We start from the raw sequence: 15,209 nt of genomic DNA, 5'->3' as shown, positions 1-15,209 counted from the left end.
TAAGAGCACAGGCTCAGAAGCCAGACCTCCTGGATTTAAACCCAGGCTTTATGTCCTTCACTGTGTGTCCTGGAGCAACTCATGTAACCTTTAAGTGCCTCAGTTTCAACATGATATAAAGAAGAGAATGAGAGTACCTACCACATGATTGCTATGATAATTTTAAAAGCTCATAAACATAATGAGTTTTAGAGAGGAGTTGCCATTTTGTAAGCGGTCAATAAATGGTGGCTACTATAGTATTATTCATTAGTGGACAAGAAACCTATATGCTTAAAATACTGTTTTTAATGAAAGAAATTGTCAATTTTTTTCCTTTACTCCTAGGTTTCATGGCATTTTCACATTAGGGTGAGGTTTTGTTCTTTCTCAGTAACACAGTTTTCAAATATAATTACTTGAAACCTTTTCTTGGGTATAAAATAAATTAAGAAAACATTAGTAGTGGTAGCCTAGGAGTTTTAATGTCTAGTCTAGAACAGGAGTCCTAAATGTTAAAAATATGAGCAACTAGTTCAGACACCAACATGCCAGAATTATACATTATATTTATTTTAAACATAAATACCTAAATAATAAAAAAAAATTAGAAATAATTAAAAATAAAATACAGGGATCAGGTAGCTATCCAGATCTGATTCATTTGGTCTAAAGTGGGTCTCAGAAATCACTGTTTTTAACAGTTCAGCAGTGATTTGGATATAAAGACAGAATTGAGAACTAATGTATTAAGGATTATAACCTGAAACTTTTTAAGAAGACAGCCTTGCCTAACAGAATATTTCCAGTTCCATTTAAAAACTAAATTTCAGTGGACCGTGGGTACAATGACCACACGGGTTTACAGAAAGTGAGACTTTCTCAATTATTCTTTAAACTCTCACACAGACGCACATCTTCCAGTCACACCTTTTCTGTTTCTGTCTGTCCCTTTCCTTTTTGGAAGAAGAACCCAAGTGCTGTCCCTTCTCCAGCTCTTCCCCAGCAGCTTTCAGCACTCTTCCTTGCACAGAAGTTGGCAGCCTGGCAATGAGGGGGGCCACCAACCATACGCCCCTGCGTTCGGAGGAACTAAAATCAGAAACAGGTGTTACACCAGAGAAAGCATCCTTTTCCCCGCTCTCACAGTTATAACAGAAACTCCAAAGCAAAACTTTGATGTATAAGACACACAGACTGTTTCAAAATTTCCCTTTTATTTCTGTATTATCTTTCCTTTTTCCGAACACTAGGCATTTGCATGAGCTTTCCACCTAAGCTTACAGAAAGCAATAAAACATGCAGTTCTGGAAGGATATTGTAACTAAACTGATTTTAATGTTTTCCTATGACCCCCTCTCTGATTAAAAACAATCACTTTGTCCAACAAACAATACATTTTTCTGTCACAGTTACAATATGAAATACTATAATGTAAGCATACTAATAGCTAATTTTTAAGGTTTAAAATTCGCTAGTTATACTTTATGCCAAAATGATGAAATACAAATCAATCTGCCTTTCACGATTAAATAATTACTTTAAGATTTCATATGCCTACTGGTTCTAATTCTGCACAAAAATTATCAGGATATATTTTTGCAAAATGATAAATCACTAAAAATGGTGGAAAAAGTGTTTCCCATATAATGAATACTACATAACACAGTAGACCAAGGGACACTGAAAGCATGAACCAAACCTGAGTTCACCTGCAGTTTCAAGGTGTTTAGGCCTACTCCATCAAATATTCCAAATGCTAAGCTATCATCCACCCCAGCTTTACTCATCAACTTATTAAAATAATGATAATCGCTACTTACAAGTAACTATGTTCTTCACATTCCCGGGACTTAAAGAAAAATCACTGTGCTACACAAAATTTACCGTTACTTGTGAGAAATTCATGATAGATCGATAAAACAACACACAAAAATACCTTAAGAATGTCTTTATTCCATTCTGTCTTGTGCTACTTGTATCAGCACTTCCAATACTGTTTGGGTTGAAGAGGCTCATGCCAGAATTAGAAGAATTATTTAGGTCCGCAGACTGCTGGAATACCTCTATTGTTGCCTTTGCAATATTGTCCAGTAAGTTGTTCATTTCGGCCACAGAACCAGAGCCCTAGAGTTAGATATAAGAATACTGGCACATATGTGTATTCCTTTATCCTCAAACATCAACGTGTTTTGCTTTTTATAAAATTTCATACAGAGATAAGCTTTCAATACAAACTCACAGGGTCCTTCAAGCACTGTTTGATCATTAGCTGGAGTTCTAACCAGGACTGCCTCAGTGTCCACTGCTCAAGATTCTGGGAAAAATGGAAAGAATTAAAACATTATGGGTATCAAATGTGTTAAAATATAGTAATTCCTTACAGTACTCCTTCTCTGAAGAAAGAGCAGAATAATCATACACAATACAAGAATTCATATGAGTCAAAAGGTTCCCAGTCTTGTTGCATATATATTCAGTAGCGACACAAACCAACAAACAGAAACATTAATTATTAATTAAATAGTTAATATTGTGCCTGACTCAGCTATACACTGAAACTAAATAAGCATTTCTCCTTTCAAAATCTATTTAACCAATCCCATTCCAAAATGATTTCAATATTCATTTAATAATATATTTAACATAGCCCCTCTCTGAAGCATATTTCTCATGTAAATACAATACTGACTTAAAATAGCAATATTTGTTTGATGATTATATACAATTTGCAGCATGTACATCCACCCAAAAATAAGGTATGTCAATTCCACAGAAAATGTGGGGAATAAAAATCAGAATTAATTGAAATCACGAATTAGCAAGGACAAAAAAAGAGAGAAAGTAACTCTTTGTATAATTACAAAGAATTTGTCAAATGATAGAAACACAATCTGTATACGACTGACCTGAAGAATACGCTTAATGTGCTGTCTTTGCAGGTTGTCCCCCTCGGTACATTCTTTAATGCCATGAGGATAACAGATAAGCTGCAGTAATTTCTGTGCTTGCATATTTGAAAGCACAGGGTCCAATATAAGTTCTTTGTCTGTACATAATCTTTCAGGTTCTTTTAAGCAATGCTCTCCTACCCATTCCTAAAAATAATAGGGCAATTAGACTGACAGGCACTGGCTTTTGGAATATATATGCAATATGTACTAAATCCACAGTGCATAATTGAACATAAAACTGACAGAAATTTTCCAATTTAAAAAATTACATAAAGTAGGTAGAAAAATTTTAAAAACAAAATTTCTAGCATTTTGACTTCTAAAGAATACAAACTAAAACCTTGCTTAAAAACATTTTTTAAAGGGAAAAAAGAAAAGGAAAGACAATAAAGAGAATACTAGTATGTTTTTAACTGGAAAGTGAGGTCTTGCTCTAGGTACTATTTTGTGACAGTTTTTTCTAACTTGCTATGTAACGTTCTTCATAATTTTCATGGAAAACATTGTACTATCTCACTGACTAGATAGAACATAGTATAACAAATATTTAACAAATATTTAGAAATATTATAGTATAACAAATACTTAACAAATATTTAGAAAACTATCTTCCATTTTGATACTATTATGAATAATGTTATCATTATAAATAAGTATTCATGCACATCTCTTTTCTATACACTAACTGTCAGGGTAATTTCATAGAAGTGCAATTGCTGGGTCTAGTGTGAGTGGGGGGGGCTATAGATGCATGGGGCTAATGACCCTCTGATGAGTTTCTACCAATTTAAACTCCTATTGCCTTTTCTTTATCATTTGTTTCAAAGGCAAATTATTATACTAAATAAAGTAAGGAATCATCAACAGTAACAGAGCCCAATTTGAACCCAGATCTATTTCGGGTGAAGTCTGTTTCTTAACCACCAGACCAGTGGCTCAATGCTGGTTGTCCACTAAAATTACTTGGGATCTTTATAAAATTCCATGCCCAGGGCCCACATCAGACTAACTAAATCAAACTCAGGTGGTGGCACCCGAATTGTTTTAGGCATCCGAATTGTTTTAAATGCCCCAGGTGATTCCAATATGCACTCACAGTTGGGAACCAATGCACAATTGCCTCTCAATACTTATATGACTATGTAGCTAACTTTTACCATAGTTATAACATGCCTGTAAAATACAAAAACACGACCCAGTTGATATGACATCTATAGCAAAGTACAAAATAATATATAAGGTATGTCACTTTTTCGTATAAGAAAAGATAACTTCTTAAAAAATATATGGGAGGGAGAATAAACCAAAAAATAATAAAACTGGATCATCTGGTAAGAAGGATATGGGAGGGAAGACACATCTCTGAGTATACTTTTTTGTATAGTTTCATTTTTGGAAGTAAGCTATCCTATAGACAGAGCTGGGGGCAAGAAAGGAACTTAAGGCAAAACCAAATGAACCCAGTTCTATTTCAGATAAAGAATATATTCAAAGGGATGGGAAAAGTTCCAATAATTTTTGAACACAATATTTTAAACCCTTAGAGGAAGTGGAATTGCAAACGAATCTTCAGCTCCTTTTAGGTAGGTTTGTTCTTCCTAGTGGTATGTGTGTTGCATTTCTTTCTTTCTTTGAGACAGTGTCTTATTCTCTTACCCAGGCTGGAGTGCAGTAGCGCAATCTAGGCTCATTGCAACCTCCACCTCCTAGGTTCAAGCAATTCTCATGCCTCAGCCTCCGAAGTAGCCGGATAACAGGCATGTGCCACCACACCTGGCTTATTTTTGTATTTTTAGTAGAGATGGAGTTTCACCATGTTGGCCAGGCTGGTCTCAAACTCTTGGCCTCAAGTGATCCGCCTGCCTCAGCCTCCCAAAGTGCTGGGATTACAGGCTTGAGCCACTGCGCCCTGACCTAGTGTACATTTTTGATACTGTATTCTAATTAATCATTTTTTGACAAAGCACTGGATAGCACATTTAACATGCCCGGCCATGTGTACCATTTTAAAACTATTTCAGATGTATTATAGAATTAAACAAGTAAATTGATGTTTTTGGGAATCAGCATTCTTACTATGGAAGAAGGTGATACTAATATGAATTAAAGGAAAATACTTTGCGGGGTTGGATTGGAATTGAAGGTATCAGTAGGACCTCATAAATATATATATTTACATATATTTATGTGTATGGATATATTTTTCTTCCTAGCTTTGTCTGCAGATGGGTCCTAGAATTAATGATACTCCATAACCATGAGCATACATAATACCCAGATCTTGATTTCTAAGTACCATTCTCTGCTAAACAGAACCAAGGGCTCCTTGGAGGAATAGTTGATTCCAGGCCCAGGGCACAGAAAGTACAACATGGGCCAGAAACTATGAAAATGCCATCTATTTTTTAAACGTCAAATGATGTGATAGACAGGATGAATCGATTCCTGCTGGACAAATCTGGGACAGTCTGAACATGAAAATAACAAAGTACAGTATATTATAACCCACATGGCTAATAAATAGATAAACAGGGGAGGAGGGCAGGCTCTTCCTTAAAACAGGACGTAGACTGATATTATGAAGGGAGAGGAGGAGCAGGGGGAAAAAAAAATCACCATTTTGCAACCATCATAGTAAAGACTAGATTGGGCAAGAATGAAAATGAATGCTTATGACGGGTGGGGGAGTTAGATGAGGAGAAGAAAATTTGCACTGTCTCAAAGTATCTCCTCAAAGATTGCTTATTGCAAGGGGAAAATTAGTAACTATACAGTGGGGAAATCTTGAAACTATACAATGGAAACACCTTAATCAAAATTAATACCACCCTTGAGGTGCAAATGGACATCACATGCCTTCAGACATGATTACCTGAAAGAACTCAAGATTACTTCTGTAGTATCTTGGCCAGGGATGCATAATCTGAAGCTAATCTACAGGAAACCTCAGACAAATCCAACAATACTGGGACAATTAACAAAATCGAACTGTGGCCTATAGATGAGAAAAAATTACTGTACCAAAAGCTAAATTTTCTGATGTTTAATAGCTATATTTTGGCTATGTTATGAAATAATGCAATATTCAAAAGAATAAAATATACAATCTACTCTTAAATGACTGATTCAGAAAAAAAATAGGTATATGCACCCATATCTCCACATACAAATTACAAAGCACATGTAGCAAAATGTAAAAATCAGTAAACCTGTGTAAAGGATGAACATGAGTTTTTTAAAAATAATTCTGGCAACTTTTCAGCAAACTTAAAATTATTTCAAAATAAAGTGAGCAAGAAAAAAAAGGACCACCTATGCACAAGTTTCCTACAAGTGTAAATAGCTCTCTCCAAAAGAAGAGTTACGTATTCAAAGTAAAAGGCAAATTAAATTAGAATACCTGTTGACAGATAGTCCTTAGTACGTATCTAGCGTATTCTCTTAAATTGGCAGTTTCAATGGAAATGCTTTTCCCACAGGATTTTGGATTTTGTGAGGCAGTCCAGATATCATCAGCATTCCCATCACATCGCAAACCTCTCATGGTGAAGTCATCATTCTTTAAAGAGCTGACACTGTTATTGCCAATTTTGGCATCTCCTAAGTAATAGAATCACAAAAGCAAAATCACAGAAGTTCAAAATACTGCCAAATATTTGAGAAGCAAATGAGGATAGCTTTCAGGGATTTAAAATATGTGAATATTATTATTATTGAATAGCCAGTTGTTCAGGAATAGAGAGAATGGATCAAGAGAATAAATGCATGAACCCAGAGAAGTTTTTATCAGAAATGGAGAAAAAGCAAGTTCAAGACTCAGTCCTTACTTTGTTTGTATAATTATAATTTCACCAAACTTGGAAAGGCCATTATGAATCACACTAAATAATCACAGAACATTTGTTTCACCAATATTTCAAGCATGAATGTATTCAAATTCATTTGACTTATAGACAAGGAAAAAATGGGTTACTCACCCTTCTAGATGTCCCTTTTCCATTTCTTCTCTTACAATGACTTATTTTCTATCCATAGGTCAAGAGAAAAGTTTTGCCTTAGCCCACCTTACTATCAACTTCTTGACAAGAGAGATTTATTTCCCTGGGAATGGAAAAGGGCAATGCATACTAAGGAAGCCCTGAAAAGTAGGGCATTCATTGAATAACCCCTGTTTTTTACCTTCCTCTCTGTAACATACAAATAAGAAAACCTTACCTGATAAATCTCTAGTATACTTAGTGAAATGAAGCTAAGGAAAGTGTTTTCTTCATAACAAAGTTCTGGGAAAGAACCTGAACAGAATGTTTGAATAGCTAGAAATAAGAAATCTCTAGCCATGAAAGACAAATAACGATCGTATTTTAAAAGTGAGAGAGTAATAAAAATTCAAAATAAGGATTGCCAAATTACAGCACAGCCTTCAAACTTTTGCCTGTTTACTCACAGGATCATAGGCCTTGACAAGAAAATTTCCTGGAACCAACACATGCTTTTACAGTAGGCCTTCACTGCCTGCAGTAAGTGGGCAAAACAATGCCCAAATTAATGGAAAAAGCCTTTTAAAACCCACAAGTCAACCAAGAAAAAGTTTTGACTTTGCTGAAAAATGGCTTAATGAGTATTTACTTACAAAATCTTAAGCGGAGGAGAGGAATAAATAATGAATTTCAATTTATCAATATATAATCATATGTTTCTCATTAAAATACAAACACAGAGAGTACCAACTTCACTTTACCCACAGGATTTAATTCAATAGATCACTTCAGGAGCTGAAAGAAAAGACTAAATTCTAAAAGTACCAAAATGTAGTATGCTTTCACTACCGTTAGGTGATGTAAACAACTACCTCTATACCTTGAGTTAAAAATTGTAGAAATTAAAAACCAAATTTGATATAATGGTCCCACCTCCCTAACTCAAAATATATCCTGGTGGATAGGAATTGAGAATTGGTTAGGGCATGGTAGGGTGGATAAATTACAGCTTCTGCAAATAAAGAGAAGAAAGGAAAAGAAAAGAAAGAGAAAAAATCATATCTGCTAGCCCCATACCAGGAGATCCTCATTTAGTTTAGACGTTAGGATAACAGAGAAGGTATGAGAGTCTGTGCCAGACCTTCTGCAATTGCACAGACAATAGAATACATTGAGTGTTCAGTGCCCGCCTGGCTGAAAGCTCTGCTGACATTAAACTGACCTGATCCTGACTTCTTAGACCCAGGGAATCCTCCAAATCACGTAAAGAGGTGGGCAAATTTTACTTGAGGTTAGACCAATCCTACAAATCATGGGGCCAGTGTCTAGAAGGTACTCATCTTGGTTTCCGCAATTAACACGTGTGTCACTTACAGATTCACACTTCCAACATAATTGTATTGAAAACTCATTCTTTGCTAGTTTCTCTGATGAGCACTAGAAATACCACAGGCAAAAAGCTAGTTCCTATCTTCATGGTCCCTACATTTATTTATTAAGTAGAACCGACCAACTGACTTTCCCTGTAAATATGATTACAGTAGGGAAATTTTACTCACTGAAATGAGCATTTAATGTTGGCTGTATAAATCTATAAGCCCCTACACTCAGAGGAGGCTGTGGTCCTTGATGTGGCTCTACCTTCCCTTTTTACTACAAAATTCACAGGCCTGTGTGTGTATCCTTTCTTAAGGTGAAGTTTTGATAGATGGTTTTTTGAAAATTCTGTTATCCTTCCTCATCATCACCAAAAAACATTTCCCAAGCAGGGCAAGATTATAGCCCGAAACATGTTATTTAGGACTCATCTGAAGAAACTCCTATCCATTCAGTAATTTCTGTTCTAATGAAGGGGAGCTACTTCTGAACATAAGAGTCAAGACAAAAGAAGGTACCCAAAGATAGAATTAGGCAGTCTGAATTCAAGACTTTCTAATTATTCAAACACTTTCTGATTTATAGAATAATGTTTTAATGTATTACCCTGGAAATGAAGAGAAAAGGCAGTGCTATTATTCCAGGAGAATACTTACAAATAAGGATGTAAAGAACATCTTGGACATTATGAATTAAATGAAATAAAGTATTGTGAAATTTAATATTGATTTATCAATAATATCAACATCATTGCAACTACTGCATGGGTCACCAAAAAACGAAGTTAGAAGGAAATATACTTGTTCAGGGTCATGTAGAAGCAGAAATGCTAAGATTAAAACTCAGACTTTCTGGTGTTCTGCTCCTGAAACATAATCTGGATAAAATGTAAATGTTTAGTTAGATTACCAAGTCATCTCTGTCTCTCACAAAGTGTGATTTCTGCCACCAAAGAAGGCAAAACAACCCTGTGGGTCTGAGGACCTATTTTATATCAGAATAAGACATTATGCCACTAAAACACCATACAAAATATTATATGTAAGTTCCCCCAGAGACACTGTAGATAAGGGACAGAATCTTCAGAGTCTTATGTATTTGGTCTAAGAGAAACCAACTAATTTTTCCAGGAGAATAAGCGATCAAACAATATCATATTTCCAATAATATTACTAGATTTAAATCTGAAAATAAATTATTTTGCCTTCATTTCTGGTGATTAACCAAGAAGCTTAGGGTCAGAATAATCTTACCAAGCATCATAATTGCTTTTAAGACAGCAAACACGGCTCCCACTTCAATGCTGTTGTGAGCAGCGGCTAAGAGGTGTCTATCACAAGATGATCTTATTCCGGGGAAAGGTTTGCCTACAAAAACAACAAATCTTTAACAGTCTCATCACCATCATTAGTAATGTTTTGTAATTATTTATAGGCAGTCAGCCTTTCATTGTTAGACTGTGGGTGCTTAATTGCCATTAGCTTGCTTTAATTGATGCTTCATGGATTCACTAAGAAACACTGCCAGTACTCCTCACTTACCCTTTTCTTGTTATTTACTAAAACAACGTCGTTCCTCCTCAGAGATACATCAACAAGATTAGTAGGACTTTCACATACTTGTATTGATTCTCACACAGATACATGCATATCTATATGGAAATGATCTTTAGGAAAAGACTTCACCAACGCCCCAAAAATTCTTACTTTATTCCTTCTACTTAGTACAAGAATAAATGAGGGCTGGGTGCAGTGGCTCACGCCTGTAATCCCAGGACTTTGGGAGGCTGAGGCAGGTGAATCAAGAGGTCAGGAGTTCAAGAACAGCCCAGCCAATATGGTAAAACCCCCATCTCTACCAAAAATACAAAAATTAGCCAGGCATGGTGGTGCATGCCTGTAGTCCCAGCTACTTGAGAAGCTGAGGCAGGAGAATTGCCTAAACCCAGAAGGCAGAGGGTGCAGTGAGCTGAGATCACACCACTATACTCCAGCCTGGGCGACAGAGTGAGACTCTGTCTTGAAAAAAATAAAATAAAATAAAACAAAATAAAATAAAACAAAACAAAACAAAATAAATCACCATTGCCCTAAGCTGCTGTGGTGTGGTTCAGAACCAACACACACAGTATGTGAGAGGACCATGCTGCCCACCAGCATGGCTTGGCCTAAGAGCAGAGGTATTTTTATTGCTTATTAACTCTTGATTCGTATTTCTCAATACATCCTGATATTACACGGATAAAAGGTGCTGACAGCCCTCTCAACGAATGGTATCATCTCACCCTTCATCACCCCCAGGGCATGCCCAAAAAATTAAGAAGGCAATTACAGAAAGGGACAGCCTATTTGGTCATTTTAGAACCTTTAGCTACCAATGAAAAGGTAATCAGATTTTTCAGCAGTCAGCTCACCCGTGGCTTGAGGTAAGAAGCAGGCCTGGGGAGCTCGGAAGAGATGAAGCAGGAGTCGGCATGTCATTCTCGCCCCGGGCTCAGCGTCCGCATCTCCACAAGCTAGGAAAGGGGGATTGGAAAAGCAAGTTTTCTAACACACTTGGGAACACGTCCTTCAGGTTTCCTATCAAGCTAACTTTCCTGGAATAATTTAAATAAATTTTCCTTATGGTAAGAAAGTCAGGCCCTGGCTATTTTTCTGAGAAATCTTAGTGCTTCCTTAAAACAGACTGTAACATAGCAGTTTCCCACCTTTTTCATGGTGATCCATGTTAATTTGTATACAACAACTCTTACAATTCTACTATATCTACCTTGACACTACACCACTTCCCAACATACATACCCTCAAATACTCCTTTCACTGTGTTTTAGCGTTAGAAACCACTCCATCAAGACAACAATCAAAGAGCAACTGAAGTTCCTGGATGCTGCCTTACCTGCCGCTAGAAGAGAGGGAAGTGCGACATGCTGCACGACGTCCTCCAGGGAAAAACACTGTCGTGCTATCAGAATAGCAATGAAAGTAGCTAATGAATCATGGAATGAAAGGTCACTCACCTTCAAGAAAAACATTGACAGGTTTTAATACCTAACAACCTTGTGAGTAGTATCTAAGATTAATAACTAAGAGAATGTAGGCAATACCAATAAGATCTCAAATCCCAACATGAACCAACAGAGGGAAATGACAACATATCATGATGATTATCCTCTAGGCCTATTTCTATTTTATAAAGCAATGAATGAAGTTTACCCACATTCCAATGCTGTAAGAAAATACTGAGCTTTGACTTGCATACATGCACATGAAAAACAAAACAACAAAAATGCAAAATCAGGAAATCACTACAAGATGTAACATCATTAAAACATTTTGGCAGAGTGCAACAAGATATATCATTAAGAGTCAGACCATTAGAAGGCAGGGAAAAACCAGGAGGCTCCCCCCTAGTTGAAAAATAAGCCTCACTAAGGTTTTGGAGTTCCTTTCAGTGATAACTACTAAGGATTCTTTAATATGATAAAACTCATTTTAAAAACAACTCTGAAAGTTTCCAATTGACTCTTAAATTTAAAAAGAAGAAAAAGAGACAGAGGGGAAAATTAATTCAGTCACAGTGAAAAATTTACCTTTCTAGATCTCATGTGACCTTGGCAGAAAATAACAGGAAAAACAACTACAATAGCAATCTTCATACTGATTCGTACCATATGCCAAAGACTATAGTTAAATTGCAAAAATCACCTTATTTATTAGCACAACGCCATAAGGTTCACACTATTATTAATCCCAATTTTTTAGATGAGAAATTGAAGCAAAAGGTAAAGTGTAATTTTAAAAAAACAACTAAGAGATTAAGAAACTATATTAAAGAAAGTCTGTTCTGTCCAGAAAAGCAGGCCACATCTATGAATTTTATATACATAAATTCATAAGTTTTCATATAATGAAGATGTAGAAATAGGATTATCCAACCAGTCCTGATTAGCAGAATTCAGAAGTAAACCTTCAACTGAGAGGCAGGTATAAAAATATATAAAGAACTATGCATAAGCGATACTAATGTAGGACAAAGGCTACTCCAATAAGTGGCAACAGGAGAAGTAAAGAATCAAGACAGATTTTTAAAGACATACACACATCATGGATGCAACATGACATCCAAGGAAGTCAGTGATATATACGAGGGGTATCTCTTTATCATCTTCCAGGCATAATTGCCAAAAAACACTGGACACTCTCAGAAAAAAGAGCTGGACATTCTTATGTAACCCCACAAAGCCTTTATTTGTACAGTGCATCTTGCACTTAAAAATATCAAAATGGTTCTCTTCAGAATGTGAACTGCTTTAGTTAGATTATATCCCATGCTATGAGGAACCCAGGGCAGTTGGTAAAAAGAAAAAGCAGCTCTGAAGAGACCAACCATATGGAAGAAATCTCAACTAAATGGAAATTTCAGGAAACAAAGAAATTCTTGATCCCTCTGCTACAGATTAAACTATGCATTCTATTTATTTCTATTGTTTTCATGTATTTAATCCATGGCAATGTCATTGTGGTTTATTGCTTTTGGAGAAAGAAATGATATTTTATAACATTTCAGTTGAACCAATTAAATAAAAGCCAAAAGCAAAAAGATTAGCCACTAACTATTTAATTGCACAGTTCAATTTCTAAATGAAAAAGAAAACTTACATCTACAGTGCAAAGTACATCATTAAACCCCCACACGTGATTTGAAGAACAACAAAGAGCCTTCAGAACCCCCAGCCATTCTGAACTAAGAACAGTGCAGCAAGCCGTAAGCTCAGAGGAGAAATTGGCTATGTCGTTAATCCTAGAAAATAAAAAGAAAACATAGAAAGTAACCTTGTACAAAAGAGAAATACTCACCTGTGATATACTTAATTAACATATATTTCATTAACATCAAACAAGTCATTTTCTTAGATTCACAGATAACTCATTTGTCAAATAACTTAGTAGAACCTTGAGAAGATAAAAATGGCTTCAAATATTTTTGACAATTAATGCTGTTAAGCAACAATCAGCACATATATGAATTAGAATATTTTTAGTTTTGTGAATAAATCTGAGCTACGATTTACATTTTTAAGGGCATCAAAAAAATTTATAGATACTACGTAATTTAGGTGGACCCAAATACAGTTTTTTTCAAAATATAGGCATTTTTATTTGTATTTTTATTCTATGTTTTTGAAAATAAATCATGTAATTGTTGGCCATATTGAAAACATCTCATGCCAGCATAATAAATCAGAAAGCACTGTCTCTGAGGTTAAGGAAATTATAAGATAGTGCAGAGGTAAATTAAGGAATAAAAGAAGATTTAGAAAAAGCAAATGATAGCCAAATGTGAGTCCAGACACTTACTAATGACATCAATTTCAAAGAAGCACCAAGGCAACAACTCTTTGGTTAATCATGAATTCCAGGGTAACCCATCTCACCTGCCAGCATCCTGATGGCCCATACATACATTCATGAGTGTATTGCAGACAAAGCTGTAGCGATTGGCCGCATTGTCACTGAGGATCTTGCCCAGCATTGAGTAGTTGATGCTACGGGCTGAGGGATTCTCAATAAAATCCATCATGAAGTCCGGATCCCAACGCAAGTTCGAATTTGCAGGCATCACATTATTATATATGGTTTGCTTTACTTTTGAACAGGCACTACTGAGGTTATAAGAAAAAAAGTTAAAACAGAAAAATAAAACTAGAATAACTAGAAAACTATTTCACTTAAGGATATATTAAATGGCAGGAACTGTAATGCATTCCTAGAGATGATTTACATTATAAGTTCTTAATTTGAACTTCTTACTAATTGGCGTTAATCAAAGTACTTTGGAATGTACAAATTCCTCAGTAAATAATTTCTAAGTAGGTGGAACAACAAAACAGAAATGAGGTATTTGGTTACAAATCTTAAGTATTTCCAAAATATGGTCTACATTTTACATGCTTTAAAAATCAAAGAAATTACTATGGCTTCCAACAACTGTGTCTTAACAGTTGTTGAAAAGTGTTATTACTTAAAAATAAAAAAAGGATTCAATTACACATAAGGGAAATTTTGTGTTACTCTTAATTATACATCCTACAAAACTATTCCTCTGGTATAGTGTACGCAGTAGAAGTTCGTGTGCCAAGACTATTCTGGAAACTGCAGCACAGCTGTGAAGAAGAGAGGCATATTCCTTGCCTTCAAGGAACTTATATTCTAGTGAGGGGATATGGATAATACACAAATTCTATGGAAGTGAAAAAAGTATTATATCATTCATAAAAACTTAGCATGTTGTATTTCTCAGAAGCATTAAGAGATTTTTAAAGAGCCTGGTCTATCATATGAAAACAGTTCATGTTTCAGTGAGTTATGTCTGAATCACATAGACTACTAGAAGTATAAAAGGAATTAGAATCTATCTCCTCCAAACCTGCTCTGTGAATGAGACTAAGAGACTGATGTGATGTAAAAGTTCAGGTTCTTTATGAACTTATCCATTTGTGCTTACCTTCTGTAGGTAGCAAATTCATAAACAACATTCACCTTCTCCATTCAAAAGCTCTTTTATGCATCAGAAAGTCTGTTTTATAGATTAAGTTTCTGGCAGTAAATGTATTCGTGGTTTGTGGTGACCTACGGCTTTCTTTATAAACCCCATATTGTTACATACTTGAATCAACGGTAGCCAGGAATGAATCCCTCAAAGATGAAAAGTCATAAGGACTCTCTATCCTAAACTATTGCCACTGTCAACAGGTTTAAGAAAACAGAGATTGTTCAGTTCAATGTTTAGCAAAATGTAGTTTCACCTCTACTCCTTGAGAATCACTTTTGTGGTGTTTGTTAAAAATAAAGAATCCTGGACCTCCACTGTAGGTGTATAGAGTCTGTATGTGCAACAAGATCTCCCACATATATCAAGTGCC

At 35.5% G+C, this 15,209-nt stretch overlaps 2 protein-coding genes across 5 annotated transcripts in view; one reads left to right on the top strand and one right to left on the bottom strand.

Annotated features, from left to right (window-relative positions):
- MED12L (mediator complex subunit 12L) overlaps window positions 1–15,209 on the bottom strand; it is a 340,860-nt gene that overhangs the window by 57,853 nt on the left and 267,798 nt on the right. For all 3 annotated transcript variants that reach the window (XM_050779766.1, XM_050779767.1, XM_050779768.1), the window contains 10 exons: window positions 13,722–13,949; window positions 12,946–13,087; window positions 11,183–11,303; window positions 10,701–10,802; window positions 9,541–9,654; window positions 6,334–6,533; window positions 2,889–3,077; window positions 2,222–2,296; window positions 1,919–2,106; window positions 910–1,071 (listed from right to left, as the gene is read on the bottom strand). In XM_050779766.1, the coding sequence (XP_050635723.1) occupies window positions 910–1,071; window positions 1,919–2,106; window positions 2,222–2,296; window positions 2,889–3,077; window positions 6,334–6,533; window positions 9,541–9,654; window positions 10,701–10,802; window positions 11,183–11,303; window positions 12,946–13,087; window positions 13,722–13,949 (1,521 nt within the window). The remainder of the gene's footprint in view (window positions 1–909; window positions 1,072–1,918; window positions 2,107–2,221; window positions 2,297–2,888; window positions 3,078–6,333; window positions 6,534–9,540; window positions 9,655–10,700; window positions 10,803–11,182; window positions 11,304–12,945; window positions 13,088–13,721; window positions 13,950–15,209) is intronic.
- The window catches only part of P2RY12 (purinergic receptor P2Y12), a 46,036-nt gene that overhangs the window by 5,742 nt on the left and 25,085 nt on the right, over window positions 1–15,209 (top strand). The window lies entirely within an intron of this gene.

The sequence above is a fragment of the Macaca thibetana genome, chromosome 2, assembly GCF_024542745.1.
Source record: "Macaca thibetana thibetana isolate TM-01 chromosome 2, ASM2454274v1, whole genome shotgun sequence".
Classification (NCBI taxonomy): domain Eukaryota; kingdom Metazoa; phylum Chordata; class Mammalia; order Primates; family Cercopithecidae; genus Macaca; species Macaca thibetana.
The sequence above is the reverse complement of the archived record's forward strand: the minus strand, read 5'-3'. Positions and strand labels throughout refer to the sequence as shown.